The 27,467-nt window shown below is 38.3% G+C and overlaps 1 protein-coding gene across 7 annotated transcripts in view; it reads left to right on the top strand.

The window, feature by feature from the left end:
• The window catches only part of CPED1 (cadherin like and PC-esterase domain containing 1), a 288,374-nt gene that overhangs the window by 84,350 nt on the left and 176,557 nt on the right, over positions 1-27,467 (top strand). For all 7 annotated transcript variants that reach the window (XM_059711653.1, XM_059711654.1, XM_059711656.1 and 4 more), the window contains 2 exons: positions 17,533-17,665; positions 19,115-19,283. In XM_059711653.1, the coding sequence (XP_059567636.1) occupies positions 17,533-17,665; positions 19,115-19,283 (302 nt within the window). The remainder of the gene's footprint in view (positions 1-17,532; positions 17,666-19,114; positions 19,284-27,467) is intronic.

A 27,467-nucleotide genomic window follows, 5' to 3' on the forward strand; every position in this document is an offset into this window, starting at 1 on the left:
ATTCATCCCTCTGCTCTTTGGTAGGGCAAGTTTAAAAGGTCATGACCTTTACCTAGTTGGTGTGGCTCAGTGGTTGAGTGTTGACCTATGACCCAGGAGGTCATGGTTCGATTCCTGGTCAGGGCACATGCCCGGGTTGCAGGCTTGATCCCCAATGGGGAGTGTGCAGGAGGCAGCTGATCAATGATTCTCCCTCATCATTAATGTTTCTATCTCTCCCTCTCCCTTCCTCTCTGAAATATATATATATATATATATATATATATATATATATATATATATATATATATATGTATATGAAAGATCTTTATCTTTTAAAGTTAAACTGATTTGGTAAAATTGGACATCTCTGGATTATGACCTCTGTCCCTCATGCCATCATGTAGTTACATTTACTTATTTTACTTGGAGAGTTTGTTATCTTGTGCCAAACAATCTTACACACTAAGGGCAGCATTGTACAGCAAATTTATACTCTGTGATTCTGGTTATTAATTCTGAATTTCAACAGACCATAAAGGAAGAGTTGATAAGAGTGATAGGCACTTTTGTTGTCTAACTCTCTTCAAGAAACCCCTGGTTGACTTATTTCAATGATAAACAAAGGCAAATAGCATTGCATCTAAATAATGCCCAAACAACTTGTTAAAACATGAAGAACTTTAAACAATGAAACTGGATTACATAATAAGACCTTTTATTTGCATTAAATAATAATAAATTCATAAACTATATTTGTACTTCATTAATTTGATTGTCCTGTGTACCCAGCCTGCATCTATTAACCAATAGTCTATTCATCTACGTTAGACACATTCCATGACACAGACTTTAGCCTGCCAAAATAAACTATACTGTATTTTTTTGCATTTTCTTCAACAAATGCATCATTTAAACAGTGATTCTGATATTTCCCCCACTTCATTTCTTTCTGAGCTACTGTTTTTGCAACAGAAATATTAGCAGTGCCTCTGAAGTGTTGCTAAGATACCTAAAAAATGTATCTTACTACAAAATACTGTAGATGAAAATGTTCTTACAGAAGGAGCCAGACTCTTTACTTTTAAGCCACTGGGGGCTGCACAACTTGAGAATTACGAGAGCTGGGTCAAGAAGGGTATGCAACAAATTCAGGTTCTAGGATTTAGCTGCTGAAGTGGTGGAAATTCATTCTGAAACTGACAGGCTTGTTTTGTTTTGTGAGGGAAGCCAGTAGAACTTCAATTAGTTTTTTATGCATTTAAAAATCCCTATTATATGTAGGGATATACTATATATAGTGAATATTCAGTGTTGGGGATATACAATGTTGAATTGAAAGATAATCTCTCTCCCAGTCTCCTTCTAGTGGTAGCAACAACAAAAAACTTAAAAGTGTTAAGACAGACAAAGTGTTAGTAAAGCTTGTGGTGCCCAAGGCTTCGTTCATTCATTTTCATGGACGTTCGGGGCCATGACCTGACTTTAGATTTACAGAATATCATCAGTATCAGAAAATAAAAGCCCACGAAAGTGATGCATTAACTGCAATGCACACAACATCATAAAGTGCATGAGTGTCATGCATCGGGCCTCTAGTAATTAATAACATAATTTATTAGGCATTTAGTGTCTTCCAATATAACACATTCTATTGAACAATACATTGATAAAGCCCCAAAATGAGAGTTGCAGCAAGCTATAAACAAAGTGAAACATATTCATGTCCCTAAATAGAATCTTGGACTCCTTCATTTATCGTTGAAGTTGGCAGAAGTACAATGAACCGAATGAATAGGGTATCTATGGGAGATGTTTTGCTCTTTGATGATGGGTTGGGTGTAATTCTGTCTGGGAAAGAAGCATAGAGTCTACTTCATAGTAAACCCTGATCAAATCCTGTGATTCATTGCATCAATAACTTGAGACTATTTTCTTTAAACTTCTCTTAGCACCATCTACTGGTAAAATATGGAATTTCTCTTTTCTTGAGTAATTTTAGATAATGACATCATAGAGACAGCAGCAGTACAATCCCAGTGTTGAAAGTCATGTCACAAGAAAATGTGTAGCATATGAGTGTCCCACTTACCCCCAAAGGACAAAAGTGGATAACTCATCCTCATTAACTGAGAGGGCCTTTGGAAAGCCCATCTTGCTGCACCTATTTCTAAGCCCCTGTAAGAAATAATGTACTAAGATTTCTAACGAAAGAGGTTAAAAGAAATCTAAGTTTCCACTGAGTGAAGACAAAAGTGAGGAATCTTACAATGGCCCGGATATGAGGAAACCAGAATTCTAGTTTCACCCAGCCACTAACTCTAGTTAGTGACTCTGGGGAAAGTATGTAGGCTGTGCTTCTTTTCTAGGCTTGCAAAATGTGAACAATTGTGCGGACTATCCTTTGCTCAAAGAGTTGTCATGAAAATGCTTTCTAAAGGAATATGTATTATAAATCTATAAAAGTAATGTGTAAGGTATTATTTCTATGTGAATCAAAATATCCGTGAATTGACTTGGAGAAAATTGAATGAGGTTTTCAGTTTAATATGTTGACATAAAACTGTCACAACAATATTGTTCTTGTTGGAGTCATTCTGTTATGGAAAGAGGTAGGCAAGTATTGCCTAGAGTTAGAGGTTGAGTGCATAGATCATCAACAAACAGATGAGTTTGGGGGTTTGTTGGGTAATTATAATAGAACTTCTTGATTTATGCTACAGTGTTATTTTATAGATAAATTACCCTAAAATAATGACCAGTGTTCATGTTAACTTTTACTTTTTATATGTCAGACACTGTGTCAAGCACTTACAAACTTATTCTTTAACTCTGTATAACCATCGATGGGCAGATACTGTCATGCCTTCTTAGATATAGAAATGGAAGCTCTGGGATCCTCTGGCCTATTCAGCTAGAAAGAAGCAAATTCATAGCTCAAGTACTATACTATATGCCATTACACTGTATTTTAATCCTGTCTTATAAGAAAGCTAGAGAACTGGTGCATGAAATTTGTGCACAGGTAGAATCCCTAGGCCTGGCTGGGGCCTTCCTTCTGGCTGCCGGCTGCCGGCCAGAGCCTTCCTTCATTCCATGCCACCCTTTGGTGGTCAGCGCACGTCATAGCGAGCAATCGAACTCCTGGTCTCCTGGTCGAACTCCTGAGGGGGCACTTTGCGTATTAGCCATTTATATATATAAATAAGAAAGGAGCTATTTAAGAAAGCCTAATACCTGGGCCTAATGAGAAATTGAACTTGTTTACCTATTTTTAAATTGTTTTTATTATTCTTTAATCAATTAAAATAATCCTTATAATTTCTTATTTATGATACTGTTTCCATATAAGCAGATGTTAAGTGATTTTGCTACAAACAGAAGACTGTTTTGTTTTGTTTTCGTCTACTGATCGGGAACTCGAGAGTAGAAGGGAGTGCCGGCCATGAGTAGAAGGGAGTGCTGGCCATGGGTGCTCAGCGCTTACTGCCACTTTAAGTTCATCTTTCTTCTGTTACCCTTTTCTGATACGCCCACTCCAGGTTCAGTACCTCAAACCAGCTACAACCTTTGCTAAGTAAAGTAGAAAATTTACCATGACAAACTTCACACTGTAGCCGTGTGCTGGGATGAGGGGTCACTCGGATGTGGGTGTAGCCACCAGCCTCAAGTCTGGGCGGCTAGAAATGATAGTGACCACATTGGACCACTTGAAAGGGCCACGAATTAGTTGTCGTGGCCTTCTGAAGCGGCTCTTCTGACCTTCATGGGAGGGTTTTTAGAATCCACTGGTTTATAAAGAACAATCTGGGGATGTGGGTTAATAAATGTAAGTAGAACCAAATTATGTGATTTCTGTGAAAGAATGACTCTCAAAATGGTTTTCAGAAGTAATTGCTTTGACCTAATTGCACATTGCTGTTGGATAGTGGCTGGGTGCACCTCAGGCCAGGCTGCCTATGTGGGAATCCCATATTGGCTTTTAATAGCCCGTGTCCTTGGGCAGTTTTCTTACCTTCTCTGTGCTTCAGTTTCCTGTCTGAAATGTGAGGGCGATGTGACTGTCTCCTAGGATTGCTCGATGGTAGAATGAGTTAATATACTTAAAGTACTTGGAACAAGGCCTCACACAGAGCCAGCAACCCACAATCATACGTGTGTGATGGAGATGTTTATTATTGTTTAGTTCTAAGACTGTCACAACTGGACCTGAAGTATAGTTCTTGAACAAGGTATGGACATATGTATTTATCCTTGAAATAGAAAAAGCCATCACTATTTATATTCTTGCATTCCAAATATTGCACAGACAGGAAGTTTCCTTAAATTCTAAATACAGAATTAAGAAGAAAAGGATAAAGATTACAAGGTCAAGTAAACTGGTTATGCCTAATTTATCTTTTTCAGTTCAGTATTTTGAAATATTTCTATTTCTAGATTCCTTCTCTCAGTCTCATGGAGTTGGTCAGTCAACGGCCAATTTTGGAAGAGATTGTGTCATTTAAAAGAAAGAATTTTAAACTATATTCGCCATGGGCTATAAAAAGCAAAGATACCACCCACAAAGTGATATTTAAAATTTTCCAGTTACATGGTTTATTGGTAAATCTACACCTGTAGATTTCGCCAAGAGCAAAATGAGCAATGTGCAGGTGTTCCCTGAGTTTTCAATTAAGGGAAATTTTACCTATTGGGTAGATTTTAATAGGATATTTCACTACTTAAAAGCTTTTGAAACATTTTCAGCCATTGGTGGGTGAAAAGCCCTTAAGTATATAGAATATGGCTCACAGGGGAAAGCAAAACTCAAAACAAAAAACTAGAGTCTCGTGACTATTTTGAAATGTCTAGTCAGAAACTGTGCTCTCATGTGAACTGAAGCTCCTGGGACTGATAGATATTGTGAGTGTTTTAAGCGATTTGGTAAATAAAAGCCAGGGTTGGGATATCGCAGAAAATGCTGAGTAAAGAGCAACATTCTCTGAGCCGTCAGCGGTTGTGGCAAGTGGGTGATTAGGTGAGCAGTTTTGAAGCACAGTGCTGAAAACCTGAATTGCAAATCATTTGATGGATAACGGTGGCCATGAACTTCTGTCACTTTTCACTCTGGATCCATGAAATTGAATGAACACTCTTGAGTTCAGCTTTTCTCCTAATAGAAACTTCATGTACTTTTTCTTTAAATCGGACTTTGTTTGGCTGCCAGTGCACCCACCCCTAACTCTTCCCTCACTGCGAAGAGCCAAAGAGCCGGAGCTGCCAACTTGGGCAACTGGACCTGACCTTCGCCTCAGGGGATTGAGCCAAGTGTGGCAAGGGACTTGGGCAAAAAATCGCCCCTTTGAGAGAATGCTTGCTCACTATGTTGTGCTAAGCAAACAGATAAGCAAACAAAGTAAAACACCCCCTCTGGCAACAAGTCTGATTCCAAAAGCCTTGAGAAGTATTTTAAAAGCTTAATAGTTTTTTGTTCGTTTTGTTTTTTGTTTTTAGGGAAGGCAGGTTGGAGACAAAATGTTATCAATAGGGCAACGAGCCTTTTTCAACACACAGTGACATTTCTGCCAAATGACATGTACAACCCTCTCCTCTTCTTAATCACCCACCTCTTGCTCAACAAAACACTACCTGTTACAACCCCTCTCCTCGTTGGTCTCTTCTCTCCAACTTATCTATGGAAATTAAAAATCAATTTATCTATGCCTGTCATTCAAACAACATAACAAAGACTTGGTGTCCAAATAAGCATGTATCATTCTTTCTTAGAGGGGAAGGGAGGAAGGAAACCCATACTTTGCTATTTTATCACTGTTCCCCAATATTTTGTGAAAGTTAGCTTGAATTCTTTCCACTAGTTACGATCCAAGCTTTTTAATTCGGCTTCCATTGGCTGGGTCTACAGAGTCAAATTGTAGCAGAGACTTCAAGCAGTGAACTCGGGACTTTGAACACCTGAGTGATGCCAGAGCTCATGGGATTTTTTAAGCAATGACTGCATAGCCCTAACTATTTGAAATGACTGGGATGTTATTGGTGCCACAAAATTATTCTCTCTAAGACATTGCATTGTAAGAAATAGCAAGATGTAAATGACTTGCTATTCATCATCCACCTATTTTAAGGCATTTAAGTAACAGCTTAGATCTGAAAGTTCAGTCAGGGACATGCAAACAAATGGTGTTGATCGAGATGATGTGCTGGTGTAAGAACTCTGAGGCTGACTCCTAGTGTATTATATCTATAAAAAATAATTCATATATATGGCCTCTTGGCAGTACAGATGGTGGGAGATGTATGAAGGAAATACGAAGAATATCCTTGTAGAAAACAGTCATTTGAATTTAATGTCTTGGCCTAAATTCTACCTGGGAGAAGACACGTTAACTTCAAAGTTTAAAATCCAGACAAGAATTCAAAAATTTAACCACCTAATTAACCTCTTTAAAGACCAAGTGTTCTTTAGCACTTCAGCTATGAAGGCTCCCTCCACTTTGGCTAATTAATTGATTAATTCTTTAGTCATTTACAAGATATAAAATAGGCCAAATGTACCTGATTAATACGACTGTACCTAGCTAAGGTCAAAAATGGAAACATCATTTCAGAAACTCCTGTCAGATTTGGCCTGCCTTCTGACCTTGCCCTTTGTGTCCTCGTCTGTTAGAGTAGACTCCGTGTTAGAACGCCTCTTAGCCAAGCATGCTCCCACTGATTCCAGTCTGATTGTTGGTTAGTTGAGAAGAAAGAAGATGAGGACAAGATGCTTCTGTAGAAATATGCTTGTTCAGTGTCTTAATGAAAAATCCCTTCTGACGTAGTCCATGTTCCTGAGCTAATTCTGGATATTGGGCTCTTTGCCTCTCATCAGATTTCATTTTGACAATTGGCTCTACTCTCTGCATGTTCTATATTTTTGTCTCACTTTCAGAGTCAGATATTTTGAAAAATCTTGATATTTAAAATATGTACTTGGTTCATACAATGCATTTATTTGTACATAATATTGACATAGAGAAGTAAATTGATAGTAATACCATGTATGCTAATTATACAAAAAAAAATAGGGTCTATAAAGTGGCCACTAAAAGAGAGATATGCTAATGTATGGTTTTATTTAAAACTAGAGGCCCGATGCATGAAAAATCATGCAAGAGTAGGCCTTCCCTCCCCCAGCTGTCGGCACCAGCTTCCCTCTGGCACCTGGGACCCGGGACCCGGGCTTCATTCCTCTGGCCACCGGCAGGCACCCAGGACGTGGCTTCCCTCCTCCGGCCACCAGCAAGCACTGGGGCCCGGGCTGGCTTCCCTTGGGCCACCTGCAGGCACCTGAGACCCAGGCTGGCTTCCTTCCGGCCCCGGCTTCGTCAGGAAGGATGTCTGGAATGACGTCCAGAAGATGTCTGGTCTGATTAGCATATTACCCTTTTATTATTATAGATAGCAGGAATTAAAAAAATAGGGGCAATGACTTTAGTGTTTGTGTCTTACATTTAAATTAGGATTGACTTCAATACACTTGAAAAGAATTTCAAATCACTGTTAAGAGTCCTGCTAATCATTAATTATTCTGATGTAAATTATATCAATAATATGTCATGTTTTACTCCGAAAATGTTCCTGAGAGAAAACTTTAATGTTAATAAAAGGACAAATTTATTTTCATGGTGGGTGGGCTTAGACAGCTATTCTATTATTATATTTGTTGCACTCTATTAATATTTGCTGGAGGTTGTGTTTCAAATTGTTATTAATGGTGCTTATTAATTTATACTGAATTATTAATCTTTGGTTTTGCTGAAGTAGTCAAGCATTCTTTTTCTTTTTTTCCCTTTGGAAAAATTTGGCAAAGAAAAAGGTCAAAGCAAAATTAAGCTGCCATAAAGTAATAAGACAACCTTTCATGCTATTTGGTCATTTCAGTGAAATCGTAGGAGCAAGAAAATTGAAGTAGTAGTCTAGACATAGCTTTTATTACCAGAGAAAATGAGATGAATTCAAGGTTCTTATGTTGTCATGGTCAAAACATAGAGCAGTCCATGGGGAAAATTGTTTGTGTAGAACTGCGTGACTTTGGCACGTCCACTGAAAAAGAACAGAAAGGAGAACGCTTATGGCTTTGCATTTGCTGAGTGCTCGATAAGCGTTTGATTGATTGGTGGTGAGTTGGTGGAAACTTTATACAATGATTACCTGTTTAAAGCACACTGCTAAGTCATTGATCTGGTCATTTTTTATGTGTCAAGCCGTGTTTCCACTTATATTAGGCCATGGAATTCATCTCATTTCCTATAATATAAAGTGGAAATTATTATCCCCCCCCCCCGCCAAAGTACTATATTGAAGTCTATGCTGTTTGTATTTGAGGTTTGATGCACCCTTATATAGTAATAGCATATGAATGATATTCTCAAACTATACATAGTAAACTGTTGGTGTCACAGCCACTTAGGCAATAATGTCAGCTCTTGAGGAAGGAATTTTGAATTTTGAGTTCCCTGGCATAAGGCTAGAACTATGTATTAATAGTGCCTTTAAGCCTTTGGTGTATCCATTATTTTCAAAGTTCCTCTGGCCAGTGCTACTTGCATGAAATGAAAGTAAAAAGTTATTACAGACTTGCTGTGTTTGGAGTATATAGATCCATATTACATCATTGAAGTTCAAGTGAAGGTCTGGAAGAGTCCAGGGAGTTTTGTCTGTGTGTCATAAATCTGTTGGCTAGGAACTAATTCTGTATAAATTTGTGTTGGTTGTTTACAAAGAAGTCTTTCCCTGAACAAAACAGAGGAGAACAGACTTAGGTGTTGCACTCACTGGGCCAGTCCCAGGCTTACTCCATCCATAGAAACTTAGCTTTAACACAGAAGTCCCTTAAATAAGGGAAACGGAACCGGAAACGAACTGCTTTGCTGAGCTACAGCACTGCTAAATGTTAGTCACTAAAAACAGGGGGTGTCTTTACAGGCCACTCGCAGTAAAGATCTGTGTTTTATTTTGGCCCACACAACATCTGTGCCTACTCCACATACTTTCCGATTTGTTCTTACGAGACTGATGCCAAATGTCGGATATTTAAGAATCACATAGAAGAGTGTTTAATCGATTACCCTTTCTTTGGTAAGCAGCAGTGGTAAGAAGCCCTTGGTGCTGAAAAAATTCAGAAGGGGTGATATTTTAATTATACGTTGACGTTCCGAAAGTTGTAAGCAGGTTTCCTAGGCTATAGAAAAAGATTATACTCCACGACTACTACTGGTGGCTACTTAACATTTTTGATGTTCAGGATATGCCAAGAGCTATGCAAAGCACTTTAAAGGAAATTGGATATTTTGTTCTGTCAGAATCCATATGAGGTAGGTTCTTCTTGTTATTACAGTTACTATTATCCTTATTTTCTAGGTAAAGATACTTAAGGAATTAGTTCATGGTCACATCCATGACAAGGAATCCATTAATAGACGGGAGTTCAAGTTTTAAGAACAAGTGTTATTTGGGATACTATTTGTAAAATAGGTTTGAAGAAAAAATTTATGAGCAACTCTATGCCAATATGCTGGGCCAGTTAGAACATGTGTCTTTATCGGTTTCACCCACGCCTCCTCAGACCCAGGCTCAGTTGGCCTGGCCCACCCCTGGCTGTCTGCTGGAGACCTCTACCTGGGTCCTGTGCTCATGCGGGGCTCCAGGGCCCTTTGGCCTTCGAGAGCTCATCTCGGGGTGCCCATCTCTGCCTCGTCGTGGGAGCTGCCTCGGGGTCATTGCAGCCTCCGGCTACGGCTGGAGCGTACTTGGCCGCTCTAACAGACACCACGGGTCATGCCCAGCGGAAACCAACCTTGCCCATGTTACACGCATTTCCCAGAATGTGGACAAAAACGTTCACACGCCACTCTGGTAAAACTGCTGTGCACTGGGCTTCCTCATTCTTTTCATGTCAGCCCCCTCTTCTTGAATACTGTACATCTCTCCTGTTATTGGAGTGAGAAGAAGGAGAAGATTGGCATCAACACTCATTCTTTTCCAAGTACAGCCCAGGCTTTGTGCTGGGCATTCTTCGTTTGCCCCTCCAAACGCACCCTCGGCCGTCCCCCGGAAAGCTGGCCCGCGCAGCCCGCATCAGCAGGGCCCTGGCCCCCTGACTTCCGGCAGGAGGTCAGAGCTCAGATGGAGAGAACTTTGGGTTGTTTTTCCTCGGCTTCTTCCCCGCTGGGCCCTGGCCTAGAGATGCTTGTGCTCCTCTACCTGTCGCCATAGCTTCTGCGTGGTGCCCTCTCCCGCAGCTATGCCTTTTGCCTGGTTCTGCCATCATCCCCCTCTGGACCAGGGGTGGCGAGGGCTTCCATATGCGAGGCATGCAGAGCTTTACTACCTATTGCTGTTTGTCCTTCACTCTTCCCGTGTGTGTTTAATTGTCCCTTCTTTAGTGGTCTCTTGGCAAGTGTCTTGGTGAGCAGTCTCTTCAGTTACCCTTTGATTCTGGCATTCATCCATTTTCTCCCAAGACCCTGACAGGGAGTTATTTCTTGGCTGTGACTTCTGTTTATGTACATATTAATATGTATTTGCTATGCATGTAAATTCTGAGGATATATTTGCATAGCTTTTATACCTGCAGGCTAAGGACTATGACTTGCAAATGCCCTCAGGCAAGAAAAACAATGAGTAACTCCACAAATAGTACTTGTTATATTTCTAATCTCAAAACTAATCTATATAAATAAAAGGCTAATATGCAAAGTGTCCCCTCAGGAGTTTGACTAGGAGACTGGGAGTTTGATCACATGCTATGACATGTGCTGACCACCAGGGGGTGGCATGGAGCGAAGAAAGGCCCTGGCAGGCAGCCAGAGGGCCCCAATTGGCCCTGATCACCAGCCAGGCCTAGGCATGCACTGGGCCTCTAGTTGTTAATGATTAAATAAGGCCTTTAGCTTCACTGGAAGTTTTTTTGTTGTTGTTTTTTTAACTGTTAAAGATGTTCATCATTATTTCATGATTACAATGATTACAGAAGCTAACACAGAAAATCACTACAGACATATTAATTTTTTCTTCTCCTTTTTTTATTGTTGAAAGTATTACAAAATACTTTCAAATAAAGTATTGTTTGTTTGTTTTTTCTCATTGACCCCCTCCACCCTGCACCCACCACTCCCTTCACTGAACTATTGTCTGTGTCCATGGGCTATGGATATATATATATACAAGTTCCCTGGTTAATCACGCCACACACACCCCAGCACCTCCCCTCCCTCCCCCCCCCACCCCAGCCTTCCCTCTGGATTCCTCAGTCTATTTCATGCTTCTATGTCTCTGGGTCTATTTTTGATCATCAGTTTATGTTGTTCATTAGATTCCACATATGAGTGAGATCATGTGATACTTGTCTTTCTCTGATGGGCTTGTTTTGCTTAGCATAATACTCTCCAGGTCCCTCCATGCTGTCTCAAAGGGTAAGAGATCCTTCTTTTTTATATCTGCATAGCATTCCATTGTATAGATGTACCACAGCTTTTTTATCCACTCATCTGCTGATGGGCACTTGGGCTGTTTCCAAATCTTAGATATTATAAATTGCACTGCTATGAACATAGGGGTGCATATACTAGTATTCTTTCTGATTGGTGTTTCTGGTTTCTTAGGATATATTCCTAGAAGTGGGATCACTGGGTCAAATAGCAAGTCTGTATTTAATTTTTTGAGGAAACTGGATACTGTTTTGCACAGTGGCTGCACCAGCCTACATTCCCACCAGCAGTGTACTAGGGTTCCCTCTCCACATCCTCACCAATACTTGACGTTTGTTGTTTTGTTGATGATAGCCACTCTGGCAGGTGTGAGGAGATACCTCCTTGTCATTTTAATTTGCATTTCTCTTAAGATTAGTGACTTTGAGTTTTTCCTATGTCTCTTGGCCTTCTGTATGTCCACTTTGGAGAAGTGTTTATTTAGGTCTTTTGCCCATTTTTAAATTGGATTGTCTTCCTTTTGTTAAGTTGTATGAGTTCCTTATATATTTTGGAAATTATCTCCTTATCAAGTGAATCATTGGAAAAATGTTCTCTGATGCAGTGGGCTCTCTTTTCATTTTGTTGATGGTTTATTTTGATGTAGTCCCACATGTTTATTTTCTACTTAGTTTCCATTGCCCTAGGACATGTATTGGTAAACATATTGCTACGAGAGATGTCTGAAATTTTGCTGCCTATGGTTTCTTCTAAGATTTTTATGGTTTCACATTTAAGACTTACATTTAAGTCTTTTATCCACTTTGAGTTTATTGTTGTGTATGGCTTCAGTTGGTGGTCTAGTTTCATTTTTTTTTGCATGTACCAGTTCAATTTTCCCAACACCAATTATGAAGAGACTGTTTTTACTCCATTGTATGCTCTTGTCTCCTTTGTCAAATATTAGTTGAGCATAATAGCATGGGTTGATCCCTGGGGTCTCTGTTCCATTGACCTATATGCCTGTTCTTGTGCCAGTACCAGGATGTTTTTATTACAGTGGCTTTGTAGTATAAGTTGATATCTGGTATTGTGATTCCTCCAACTTAGTTCTTCTTTCTCACGACTAATGTGGCTATTCAGGGTCTTTTTTGGTTCCGTATACATTTTTGGAGTGTTCTAGATTTGTGAAATATCCCCTTGGTATTTTAATAGGGATTGCATTGAATCTGTAGATTGCTTTGGGTAGTATGGACATTTTAATGATGTTGATTCTACCAATCCATGAACACAGTATATGCTTCCACTTGTTTATGTCTCCCTTTATCTCTTTTTTCAATGTCCTATAGTTCTCCAAGTACAGATCTTTTGTCTCCTTGATTAACTTTATTCCTAAGTATCTTAATTTCTTGATTGCAATGGTAAATGGGATTGGGTTTTTTTTTTCATTTGTTTCTCTTTCTGAGAGTTCATTATTGGTGTATAAAAATGCCATAGATTTCTGTGTGTTAATTTTGTATCCTGCTGCATTGCCAAACTCATTTATTAAATCTAGTAGTTTTTTGATGGACACTTTAGTGTTTCCTATATACAATATCATGTCATCTGCGAATAATGACAGTTTTACTTCCTCCTTTCCAATTTGGATGCCTTTTATTTCTTCTTCTTGTCTGATCACTATGGCTAGCACTTCCAGTACTATGCTGAATAAGAGTGGTGAGAGCAGACATCCCTGTCTTGTTCCTGTTCTTGGGGAAATGGTTTTAGTTTTTGCCCATTGAGTATGATATACATGACAAGTCTGGCCTATTTGGCCACCATTTTCTCCTTCTCTCCCTCTGGAAGTTTTAAAATAAGAAAATACTGGCTAAGTTTAGCTTCCTAATACTAAATTCAAGACAATATTCAAATATTTGTGAAATATAATTATGTTTTTACTATTTCTTATCTATTAATTATTAGCTTTGGGACAAAATAGTAAATCAAATACAATATAAATTTGGCAGCTAATCTTTTGCAGTGTTTAGTCTTTGTCTGCGACATACATAATTATATGTCACATAGAAAGGAAAAATAAATAACCAAATAAATATTTTAATACATGTGAATACCATTTTGTTTTAACTGCACTTTGGCTTTCCCCTCAAAACTAGCTCATTGCTAGAATAAGCACTTGCTGAGTACTTTTTTTATATAAGCATTGTGTTTAGTGATGTGGAGCATTTAGAAAATTATTGCAAATTACACGCTGGAGTCTAGAAGACTCCTTGACAAGGTCGTATGCCCATTAAGCACTGGTTGTTAAGAATCAAACTGAAAACCCTGTTGTGTGGTTCTGGTTTAATCTTTCTTTCCATAAAATGTCACCATAGTCAGTAGGCCCTCAGTGCCTGGCCAGCCAGACATTAGAAGGCACAATAAAAGCAGTCTTCAGATGTCCCTAACCTATTGTTTATTCTTATCCTGGGTAAATGGTAAAGTTATAGGCTTCAGAGCTCTTTAAAATAAGCTGAGTAGTCAATAAATAAAAGTTTATATAATATTTCACATCTGTATTTGCTATCCATTCAGTACACATATTATGGGATAAGAAAATTCTAAAGACATGCTAGGCCCATATTTAATTACTTTCTGAAAAATTTTAATAAACATGTGTTAGTGAATTAGAAGGCCATTTGAAGACTGTTTGTATCATAGAAACTCATGGAATTCTTACCATTTGCAACAGCATGGATGAAACTGGAGAGCATTATGCTAAGTGAAATAAGCCAGTCAGAGAAAGATAAATATCACATGATCTCACTCATATGTGGAATATAATGAACAACATAAACTGATGAACAAAAATAGATCCAGAGACAGAGAAACATCGATCAGACCGTCAAACCTCAGAGGGAAGGTAGGGGAGGGTGGGGGTAAAGGGGTGAGATCAACCAAAGGACTTGTATGCATGTATATAAGCCTAACCAAAGGACACAGACACCAGGGGGTGAGGGCATGAGTGGGGGGAGGGTTGAGGGGGCAATGGGGGGATAAAGACACATATGTAATACTTTAATCAATAAAGAAAAAAAGAACTTTCATTAGTCAGAAGCTAAGATGTGTTTTCAGTGGAAATGTCATATTTTAATACAGGATATGGTACAATTTCAGGTACAAGCTGTTTTGAAAACATTAATCTTCAAATAAACTGGTATTATCACTGTTATTCCATAAACATGCAAAAGGGAAAAAAAAAAGGAAAACTCATCTCCCCAATTCTTTCCAAAAACAAAAGCTAGCTTTGGCATTGTTTATAGATTTTAGGCTCTTTGTATATGTCCAAGGGGGAAGGAGGTATTCAGACAAGTGGATTGGACTGGTCTCTTGAGAGAGCCCTTGATAGATGTGCCAAATGAGAGATATAAGGAATGATGACTGCTGGCAAACCTTTGTCGCAGTGAAATAAGAACCTAGGGTATTTAAAGTTTCCATAACTATTTATAAAAGCTCCATAAAGTGCAGTTGTAGCTTTTTAAAGGCCTTAATAAAGTGTATTTTTAATTTTTGGCTGTAATCAAGGGAAATGGGAATGCTTTTAGATGTAAGGTGACATGGAATTAGATTTTTATTTGTTTGTTTGTTTAGAATCATTAAAAGTAACTTCCCAACCTGGAATAATATAATGGCAATCACACAAAGGGTAAAAATTACTTTAATCAAGATTCAGTTCCATTGTTCAACCTCAGTTTTAATGGCTGTGTTGCTGCTGTGGAAATCTGAAATATTCTTTGCAATTCTTATATAGGATTCCTTTAATTATATGGCATAGGGTCCTCTAGTTGAACTAAAAAAAAAGGACATAAAATTGTTTACTGTTTTGACATATTTGCTTACTATTTCCTCAAAATTATTGAGCTACTACCTCAATGAAAGACTTAATATGTCTTTGAGATCAGTGCTTTGCTTCTTGGCAGCAAATGTAAAGGGAAATCAGAGTAAATTGCACTGTTCTCTTATTATACCAATAAATTAGTGTTTTGGGAGAGACAAAATTTTTCCTAGTAATAAATTCTTAAAACAATGACTATTTAGTGGGGAAAAAAAGAACATGTATCTTCTTCCTGCAAATTTAATCTAAAAAATTAAGTCTAGTCACACACACATACACACACACACACACACACACACACACACACTTTCTTACTAAAAATCTAAAGGATTATATAAACACTTCAACTCTTTTTAAGTCTGATTCCTAAGAAGGAAATTACCTTAATGACTCTTCATTTGTCACCTCCAGAAACAAGCAAGTTGGGTATTTCTTTTATTAAGATGTGTTAGAACATCATTAATAGGACAGCCTTCTAAATAGGCTATCAACTTTGAGAAAGATCACACTGTACTAAGTAATGAGATATGAGAATACATTGAACAGCTTGACTTCTGCTGACTTTTACTTAAGAGTGTGAAGTGTTTTAAATTAGATTATGTTAGTATTGATGAAACATGCACAGGGGGAAAATAATTTAAAGGCTTTGTTCCATTTTGAGAGCTAGATAAATGGCATAATTTAAAAATAAAGCCCTGTGGCCCAGCAGTAAGGTAACAACTCTCATGTGCTGTTGAAGACAGTGGGAATTGGGGCAACCTTTTTGGAAGCCAATTTAGAAATGTCTATCGCATTTACAATGCATTTACCTATTGACCTGGCGATTATGCATGCAGATTAGAATTGCCTCTAGGTAAACTTGTAAAAGTATACCAAAACAGAGGTGTAACAGCATTCATTGCAGTATTGTTGAAATAGTAAAGGAGGAATGTTACAAAAATAATCTAAATATACAACAAAAAAGGGGATGGTTAAATTAAATGTATATTCATTTAATGGAACACTTTAAGTCAACAAGAAGTATAAGGTGATTCTGTGTATGCTGATACGGAAAGGACTCCAGGATGGATTAGTAGGTAAATAAGCCAGACAGACCATTGTAATGTCTCTTGGATAACTTAAAAAGCAGAAATACAGATGTGCCTTGACTTCAGATGGGGTTAGTTTACCATAAACCCATCGTAAGTTGAATATGCATTTAATACATCTAATCTACTGAACATCATAGCTTAGCCTAGCCTAGCCTAGCCTACTTTAAATGTGCTCAGAACACTTACATTAGCCTATAGCTGGGCAAAACCATCTAACAATGAATCCACTGTAGAGTATCGGTTGTTTAGAGTATAGTGATGGAGGGGCTGACTCGGAGCTGCAGGTCGCTGCCACTGGCCAGCATCATGAGAAAGTATTGTATGTACCACATATCTCTAACCCAGGAAAACATCAACATTCAGAATTTGAGGTATGGTTTCTACTGAATACATATTGCCTTTGTACCATAGTAAAGGTGAAAAATCGTAAGTCAGGGACCATCTGCGTCTACATACATAGATTTGTGTCGATACATTGATATTTGTGTCAATGTACATATTGAAGAATCATGTGCATCTTACCGATTTTCTGCTTATCTGGACGGTAAAGTGAATATGTAAGCTTTGGCTTTGGCTTAAAGGAGAGAGGTCCTGGCTGGGGTGGATTGCTGGATGCTTTTCCTTTCCATTTGATAGCTTTCTGTACAATTTGATTTTTTAAAATTATATGTGTCTATTTTTTAAAGATATCGATATGAGTGTTTTGAAGTAAGTTACTGCTATTGGTCTTTACTTTTATATAATGCAAAAAAAACAGTAAATAATACTTTACAAAATAATAAAGCACTGTTGTCAGGTCATGAAGCATGACAAACTCTAGCACACAAAGGATGGTATTGTCAGGGAATCACCTCAAGTTGTCTATGTCATATTCTCATTGCAAACGAAGTCAGCTCCCTCGGGCACCTTCCCACACAGCCTCTCTCATCCGGGTGGCAGGTGGAGCTACTTGGTCAGGACAGCGGGAGACAGCATATCTACCTCCCCTTCTGCGCAAGAAAATTTGAAACCAGTCATTGCACTTGTCTTCCTAGTCTGTGGAAGGAGAACATTCTACATAGAAAGGTAGTTTAACACAGGCTCTATGATGGAAGCCATTCTGAAAGGGAGCAATAGAATGACTGGCTCTTTTGAATCTTTTTAGAACTGCAACTTCCGGTGAGCCCCTCTGTGTGTTTGGACCAGAGCACACAATTCAAGCTGAGCTCTTGGAGTCACCTTTTAAAAACCGCGAAGCTGCCTATGTGGAAACCATGGGCCTGGAGACGTGAGCAGCTGTAAGCTAATCATTCGAGATGTTATATCCAATGGACATTTTTAGGAGACCGCTAGCAAGAGAAAAGCACTGAACAGATCTAGGGGGTTTTGTATGTTTGAATTATTAGGTCTGTTACATAATTTTTTGGTTATCTCTTATTTTAAAAACAATATATTTTTATTGATTTCAGAGGGGAAGAGAGAGGGAGAGAGAGAGATAGAAACATCAATGATGAGAGAGAATCATTGATAGGCTGCCTCCTGCACACCTTCTACTGGGGATCAAGACAGAGGCCTGGGTATGTGCCCTGACCTGGAATTGAACTGTGACCTCCCAGTTCATAGGTCAATGCTCAACCACCGAGCAACACTAGCCAGTAAAAGAATGCCAATTCAAACCTCTCCTGCCACAGGATAAACATTTGGGTAAACAGAACTCTTACTTAGAAAGTTACATTAATGTAAGTTGAATTTAAAAGCTTGAAAATATGAAACTATAAACTTTTAACTTCCATTTTATGCTCAAATGACATTGCCTTAGTCTGTGAGTATGGCTGAATGAAATTTTTTCCTAGTTATTTTTTATGGCTTTCAGGATCTAAGAAAGCAACTTGGAGTGCCATATTACTTCTAGAAAAAATGATTTGTAAAGTTGATAAATTAAGAGATTTTAATTATCTTACCTACAACACAAAATAGCTTTCCCTGTCTAATTTTATAATTATTAGGTAGTATTTCCAAAGTTAATAGTATTCATTGAAGAATCATATGCATCTTTAGCTTAGATATTTTGAATATAGAAACATGGTAGAGAAAAGCAAGTAGTTATACCTTTTGGTACCATTTATGATGAAAGTACAGTTATTCATCATAAAATATTAAACTAGTGTTATTTTTCCTTTTAGACTAAACTATTTTCCTGATGTTTCATCCCTTAACTCCTAAATATTTGTGGTGATGGTTATTAGGTAGAAACAAACTAGTGGGGAATAGATTTTGGCATATTTTTGGTGTGCTGTCCACTATTGAGAACTTTAACATCTTTTCTTGTTGAGGAAAAAATAAAGCAAAGGCAGGTAAGGGCAGAGCCAGGACATTTCAGGGGGCTCACTGTTCCTAATCTGTAACTTGTACCACTTTTGCTACTATGGTTCCATATGTGACTAATTTAAATTTTTTAAATCTTTAAACCTTATTTTAGGTACTGTTTTCATACCAGTCTTACTTTTAAAAAATATTTTATTAACTCTGCCTGAGTGGAGAACTCTTATTAATTGGATCCCTTTTCTCTGTACCTGTATATCCCCTGGGAGTGATGCTGATAAATAGTAAAAATGTTTGAGGAAACCCACACACCGAAAGCTGGGGTCCAACAAAGGAGAGATGAGTGTACGAAGCTTTGTGATGATTTACAAATGCCATCCTCACCTTACATTGTGGGACTTTAACTGTGTTGTTTTATTTTTTAGGGATCAAACAACAGTCCTCGCTCCACATGAGACCATATTTAGAGCCGAAGATCTATCTGTGATTCTTAAAGCATACGTGTTGGTGACATCCTTAACCCCTTTGCGTGCGTTCATTCATTCGACTGGCATGGTTTGGAATCCACCTAAGAGAAAACGCTTCACTGTCAAGGTAACATTTCCATCAAAGCTGTTATTTCACAGGAAGTATACTGAGGAGAAGTAAAGGTAGTTGGGCTGCCTTTCTCCAATCTTTGTGATTATCAAATCCCATCGGACAAAAATTGCAGCGACTTATTGCTGCAAGCAGAGAGTTTCCTTTAATAGGTGTTGGTTCAAAAATCATCTGGAAGAAGCTTAATTCACTAGGGATCACAGAGCTACATATTTTTTTTTCTCAGTTCATCATTTTAGTTCAGTTTTTTGACCTGTTACCAAGCTAGTAGTCAGTTTTCTTGACTTTCCATTGTTCAAGACAAATAGAGTCAGTGTAATTTTGTCTGTATGGTCTTGCTTCACTCTTAGAAAGCAAAATGCCTATTTCATTACAACGGTAAATATGGAATATTTCCTGAGTGAAAAAAGGAAGCTCTCCAGTGTTCCTAACGTAGCTCCTAAAGTAGCAGTAAACCAGGACGTAAAGGGTGATGAGAAAGTTTTCAGGGAAGAACTCAGTAATAACCCCAAGAAGCTGAGTTATAAAAGGTAACGCAGGTTAACTCAGTTGAAAAAAAAGGTCTAGTGACAACATGGTTGATAAATGTTAAGGCATTTCCGATTCTACAGAAATAATTGTTCAGAGTACAGATACGAGGTTATTTCTCCGGTCAGAATTCCATCCCCTAAACTCTTAGGAAGAAAAGCCCTGGGAAGGGGCACTTCCCTCCATTAAAACCCATCAAATCTGGGTTGGAGAGGGAAGAGGGTGGATTCAGGATGGTAATTTCGCAGGTCTCCTCCTCAGCTCCTCACCTGAGCTGGTGGACTTCGTGTTCTGAACACGGAAGGAGCAGGCAGGGGGTTCCCAGAGGATCATGGGGAGAGGCAGGAGGAAAACAAATATCCTTTCCCCCAAATTGGAGTTGTCCCTGCCCACGGCCACCACTGGCTGGACCAGCTCAAAGCAGCTCGCAGACACCCTTTCGCTCAGGTTTCTATGATTTGTCCTTTTGTTGAATTCATGCTCCTAGCTCATTTCACCTATGCTCGGTCACTATCTTGATAAAAACCCTGAAGGTTCTAGGTACTCCAAGTAGTTTAAGTTTTTTCTTTCTTTTTTATGTAAACACCTACTCCCCCAACCACAGTAGCAATGCACTGGCTGAAATGATATGCATTTTTTTGTGTGATAGTTTTTATGGATTTCCTGGGGCTAAATTAAAAGAAAAGAAAGCTCTCTGTGATTGGATTTCTTTATATTTTCTTCCTTTTTTGAATAATATTTTTTTATTTTTCAATTAGAGTTGAGGTACAGTATAGTTTCAGGTGTACAACGCAATGATTGGACATTTATATAGCTTACAAAGTGATTGTCTCAATAAATCTAGTGCCATCTAACACCAAAAATAGTTATTATAATACTAGAGACCTGTTGCACGAAGAGATTCGTGCAGTAGGCCTTCCCTTCTCATGGCTGCGGGCACCAGTTTTCCTCCGGCACCCAGAACCCAGGCCTTCGCTCTGGCCGGAGCCGACTTCTCTCTTCCATCTTTGCTGCTCCAGCTGGCCTTCAGTCTTCGTTCCACCGCTTAGAGCCTATGTATGCAAATTAACCGTCATCTTTGTTGGCAGTTAATTTGCATATTGTGCTGATTAGCCAATGGGAGGCGTAGTGAAGGTACGGTCAATTACCCTGTTTGTCTATTATTAGATAGGATTATTGACTATATTTCCTATGCTGTACTTTACATCCCAATGACTATTCTGTACCTGCTAATTTGTACTTAATTTTTTAAAAATTCTTATTGTTGAAAGTATTACATATGTCCCCTTTATCTCTCATTGTCCTCTCCCAGCCCGCCCCCGCCCCCATCCCAGGCCTTCACCCCCCTATTGTCTGTGTCCATTGGTTATACTTATATGCATACAAGTTCTTTGGTTGATCTCTTATACCACCCTTCCGCCCTGCCTTCCCTCTGAGGTTTGATGGTCTGTTCAATGTTTTTATGTCTCTGGATCTATTTTTGTTCATCAGTTTATGTTGCTGATTTCTTTATATTTTCATACTCTATTCACTTTTTAGTTTTTATTCATCTCTTGTGCCCGTGGGACAGACGCAACCTGCAGCTGCAGTACAGCAAGCACGCCGTTCCCTTCATTTCCACCCCCTTCTTTGGGATTTGTCTTTTCAAGATCTTGCTTAATTCCTCTGGGCAACACTGTTACCTGCTCTCAAAGGAAGGTAGTGTGGCTTTCTGGGTTAATGTGCCGGAGAGTGATTCTTCCTTCTGAGGTCAAAGTTATATGTAATGCTACAGATAGATTTCAGAAAACAAGGGGATATTTATTATCCTTCAACTGAAGTACATATTGATTCAGCTAAAACAAATAGATTATGCTTATCTGTTAAGTCAGTATTGTCCCCCACAACATTGCTCCCTCTTGATATTTTTAAATGTGGAAAAAATACCCAGAAATGGTTCTCAATGCTAATGTGGAAGACAGAACCAAAACCCACTTTAAAGACTAATCATGTGACATTCAAGTGTTATTAAACTCTGCTCTTGTAAATTCCACAGGACATAAAGTGTATGTATGTATAGGCATGTGTCCTGAGTCCTGAATTCAAAGGTGAAATCACTTAGTTAAATTAGTGGTGATTTATGTACCATGCAGTGAGGCAAGCCCACTAAACTGGTTATCTGTGGCCATTTATAGACTATTCTGGCAGCTAACAGAGGTATGACAGGAATAGCAGATATAACTATGAGCTCACTTATTTCCAATTAGGTCTGCTTCTAGATATTTTATCTGCTAAAGCTTTGGAGAGAATTGAAAATATAAAGAAAGGCAAATTTGAGAAATAATGGACAGCAGAAATGTGTAAACTATATTTGTAAACTAAATTTTTCTAAAATCCCCTTCTATAAAATAAAAATAATTTAAAATTTAAGTGTTAGCTGTTTCCAAAAGATTTCAAATTCAAAAGGGGGAGGAAAATTGGAAAAAGTAAATAAAATGAATAGCAAATGAAACATTTGCTTAGTATATCATTTGAGCCAAAGTTTTTAGATATTGTACTCAAAAAAAAATTTTCCTCCATGAAGTTCTCAATTTAATTAGAAACACTCCAGTTGTACTAGTATCTATGAATTTACAACGCTTTCGTAACCATTCTAACTATAACTCTTGGTCAAATGCATCCATGGCTGTCCTTATACACAGATCACATAGATTAACTGCAAGAAATGTCATAAATTAAAATTTGGTTCTTAGAGTAGAAAGTCACAAGTCATCCCTTCATCCTTTGTAAAGTTATCCAGTAGAGAGGAAACTCTCATATGTGCAGCTAGTGTTTGACTTCTGAAGATTCTTTATACCTGTGGTCATACCTGTGATCATAGCTGACTGCTTTGATGAAAATCTATTGCTGGAGTGATTTGTGATTTGTGACAGGAAGATCTATGAAAAGCCTTATTTTATCTTGTTGAGACATAAATGAATTCATCGTTTGATCAACTATCACACATTGAAAGATGTTCATTTGTTGATATTCAGGATTCAAAAGCTTTATGAAGATGAGTCCTTGAATGCAATCGTGCTGAATAAATGTGTCTTGGATTGAATTCAATTGAGGATCATTTAAAAAATTTTACATGTGTGAAGAACTTTCCCAAGTCTATTTAATCCCTGTCTAACTCAGCCCCTGTATTTCAAAACGATCTTCCAGCGTCTTTTCAGTAAACGCGTTAGACAGATGTCATAACAGGAACGTCTTGGCAGGGCCACTTTGACAGAAAGGGGAAAACATGAGACATTGCAGCCTTTTCTCAGGGTGGTTTCTGAGAGCGTCATCTCCATTGGAAACCCAAGTTGAAGCAGGCTTCTGCCCAGCCCGGGGCTCTAAGTCACCAGCTGTCTTCCCCCACTGCCTCGGCCTTGGGGGGACCATTCTTCCACGTCCGGGGCCTGGAGTTTCTCTCACATCGATGCGATCAGCCAATGTGCACAGAGGAGAGAGAGGCCCTTGGCACAGCAGGATATGTTATTTACAAGGACCCTTTTTAAAGAATGCGTATGTCTCTTTCTGGGTTTTGGAAACATGACATGTTGCAGGGATGAAGTTAGCCTCGCTTGTCGTCAGTATTCCTGCAGTGTCTTTCATAATGTCGGGTGAGATCGCTCATATATTCCCAGGGTAAATGTGAGTGATGTCTTTGGAAGCCAGTATAAAGTTACAGTGTGTTTTTCAACTTTAGGACGCGTTCTTCTCTCCATCTTCATTTTACATCTAAAACTGCAGGCTGCGGAGAAGACCTTGTAAAAGCCTTTCTCCCTGAGCAGCTGGCCCTTCTGCAGGCCAGGGAGATTTATATCAGATGCAGAAAGAATGGGGAGGAAAGCTTGCACCTGGGCGTTTGTAAAATGAGTTGATGTGTTACTTAATCTACTTTTGCTTGGAATAAATTTAAAAATTGCATGAGGGTGTTCATTTTAAAGCATGATTCTATATACGTAGAAATTTTAATCAGCATAAAATTAAATAAATAAGCATGGGACTAAACCTGACTTAGAGTAAAAATCAAAATAATAACTGCAAGACAACTCCTATCTCATTGGCCCACATTGGCTTTAAATATTATTTCAGATATCTATTTGGTCTATAAAAAGAATAATTGTTTTGCAAAAGCATATGATTTTATACTATATAACATTAATGCAAAATAATTTTATACTGTTGATAGCATCTTTGTCTCTTGTTTTGAAAAATTTTATTTATTTGTTCATTCATTTTATTCATTCCCAACTTTGCTCCATAAAAGGTTTGTCAGGTAATTTTGTGCATTTATCAGTTTCTTAATACTGAACCTCAATTCGTATCCTAAGTAAGAAGAAAATTATTCATTAACTGTGGCCATGTTTATTTGATCAAAATGATCATTTAAACACATGATCCTAATTTTCAGAACAACAGGCAACATGTTTAAATCCCCAGAGTGTCAGAGAGTGCCTGGAACATGACTGACACCCACAAAATGACACCCAGTGCATCGTGTCTATCATGATCATTTTTATTAAAGTTCCCTCACTAATTGTAACATACTGAGAACTTTCATCTTGGAAAAATGTGATTTAAGAGTAGGTTCTGTAACAAAAGATGTTATATGTAAATTCAAACATACCTCTTCTGAATTAATGTAGTAATCTGATAAATATATAAAAATATAATGAACTAAAATGTATGCATTATATATATAATGTGTTACAGTGACAACATAAGGTAAAATAACTCTAATGAATATATTTGCTGATTATTATTTCCTTTAGTACTAGAAAAGTGATGGGCAATTATTAATTACATATCCAGAAAAATAGAAGTTAGCTAATATGCAAGGATTTCAGAAAGTGTAAAATCAGGAGAGGTAAGTGAATTCCTTCAGAATGTTCTAAAGATGGGAAAGGGAATTCCTCGGTGGCATCTTGGATGTTAGGATGTGTATTTCTCTAGTCCTTTGCTCCCCCCTTCACTTGTGTTATTCAAAGCTCCCTTCTTCATGTATTCATCTAGGGCAGTGGTTCTCAACCTTCTGGCCCTTTAAATACAGTTCCTCATGTTGTGACCCAACCATAAAATTATTTTCGTTGCTACTTTGTAACTGTAATGTTGCTACTGTTACGAATCGTAATGTAAATATCTGATATGCAGGATGGTCTTAGGTGACCCCTCTGAAAGGGTCGTTCAACCACCAAAGGGGTCGCGACCCACAGGTTGAGAACCGCTGATCTAGGGGATACCTGTGTGGGATGAGGAAGGGGTGTAGTTGAGGACTTGGCAAGAGCAAGTGTTTCTTTCCCAAACGGGAGCCTAGAAGTCCATGGCCTGTGGACGTCACAGAAACTCTTATAAATTAGTCTATGCCGGCTTTTCCTCTCTCTGCCATTGTCCGGCACAGGAGTGTCACTCTGACTTCCATTACACGTCAACACAAGCTCATAAAATATACAAGTGTTGAGAGTAAAACATGACATGGAAAAAAGGTAAATAAGTAATGTTTCAAATGCCTTAAATGTTCTCAGAGAGCAGCACCATCTTGATTATTGAGCGTCTCGTTATTTCTTTAATAGGTGAACTTGCTAAGAAAGAAAGATGTTCAATAGATGAACTTGCTAAGCCAGAATGATGTTCAAGGAGAGAGCAGCTATCATCCCTTCCTTCCCTACCCTCCATACAATAAAGAATCATTAAGATGGAGCTTTGGCTAATGGAACCATGAATCAAGGCAAACACTCCCTGCAAATGTCCTGAATTTCTCCACTCCTGTGCAGGCACCTAGAGAGTTACTGAATTTAATTTTATGAATCTCGATTCCTGGGTTTCGACAACAGGGCTCACCAGAGTTCTCCATCACTAGTAATGGAAAATATCTTCTGAGGTCAGGAAAAGATGTTGGGAGAAAAATATCAGATAAAGTCAGCAAAGAATCTGGAGAACAAAAAAGAAGAAAAATGTATTTGCCTAAATATGTTTAAAATCCTTGAATGAAGAGATTATGTTTAATTTTTTTTATTTAAAAGGGAAACAAACCTTCAGCGCCTGACCCAATACCTAGTACTCAGCAGATGAGGTGGGGGCTGGGATGGAGGTGTCTTGGAATAGAGACTCCACTCATCAAATTGCTGACAAGAATAATTAGTAATAAAAACAACCCCTTTACAGAGTGGTATGTGGATGCAAAGTAGTAACAGTGAAGACAATGGCAGGAATGTCTCAAAAAATTTATTACTTTAATGTTTAAGTTTATTAAAAATATACGTACCCAGTGCAGAAGACAAATGATATTTACATATTTTTCTTCAGCTTAGAAACAAATCAATTCTCCACCAGTCGTTTTAAAGTTTATATTTGTCATTTTAAACAGTTCTTCTTTATTCTTTGAGATCTATTCAAGGGCTGTGACAAATTCTAAGTATAAGATATCCCCAAATGTGCCAACTAGATAAAATTGATTTGTCTGCCTAAAGAAGGCAGACTTTTGCTCCTTTCAGGAGAAAATATGACTTGCATTTGTCTTAAGTGATTTATGCATTGCAAGTTTAAAGTGAAATACAGGCTTTCCCTCCCATATAGTAAAAGGTGTTTTCAAATTTGAAAGAAACAGCAATTTTTTTGTCACCCAGGAAACATACATAGCTATGAGGTAAAGCAAAATAAAAATGCTGTATTGCCCCCAAGTGGTCTTTTTAGATATTGCACCAATAGCCTGAACTATCCAGCAGTGAAAGGAAAACAGGCAAAAATGCTTAAACAGAGCTTTGAACGTTTTCTTTCATTGGATTATACATATTTATTGTGTAAATGGTTCTTGATTATCTGCGTTTGTGGTAGGAAGGTTATATTGCTAAGTAGAGGCTCTGAATGATGATAAATCTCCAGTGCAATTTAAATGGCATAGGCCACAAAATTATTCGAAATGTTTTCAGCATTTGTCAGTCATTGGACATTGTTTTTCCATTTAAAACAATTTTGTGATACATTAGGTTTCTTTAATTAATGTGAACTAGCACTAACACTTTAGACTTAGCATCTGAAAATGCATTGCTTTTATCCGTCATCTTTTGAGTGTACTTCTATTTGATTTCAACCGGAACCTCAAAGTGGCTATTAAACTCGATTTCCTTTGAATTATGGAAGTGGCCTAATATTGTGATGTGGAACTGAAAATCTGTCTTTCATTTCTCTGAGTGCTACTGAGGTAGACAAAGAGGGATTGTTTCTCATTATTGTTGCGTTCTATACCTGCTGTAATATACGGGCAGGTTTCATTGCTTTGGTTAATTCTCTCTCTGTGGGGCATAATGCCATCCCTATAAGGCAGTCATTCTCTGACTCCCTCGCTTACTGGAGTGGAGCACCCCAACACCCACCACTCCACCGCTTTGTCTCATAACAGCTTGTCCTCTCACCTCCACTGCCAGACATATGAAGCCAGTTTTTCAAAGCTCTATGAAGCAGTTCTTTAACATTCAGAGAAAGGGAATGAAAATAGGAGAGGAAATCCAGGTCTCCCTGCATTTATACAGGGGTGGGGAAAAAGTAGGTTTGCAGTTTCCATATGGAAAGTAATACAATATTTGCCCTAGCTGGTTTGGCTCCGTGGATAGAGCATCAGCCTGTCGACTAAAGGGCCCGGGGTTC

Source organism: Myotis daubentonii, chromosome 10 (assembly GCF_963259705.1).
Source record: "Myotis daubentonii chromosome 10, mMyoDau2.1, whole genome shotgun sequence".
NCBI lineage: Eukaryota > Metazoa > Chordata > Mammalia > Chiroptera > Vespertilionidae > Myotis > Myotis daubentonii.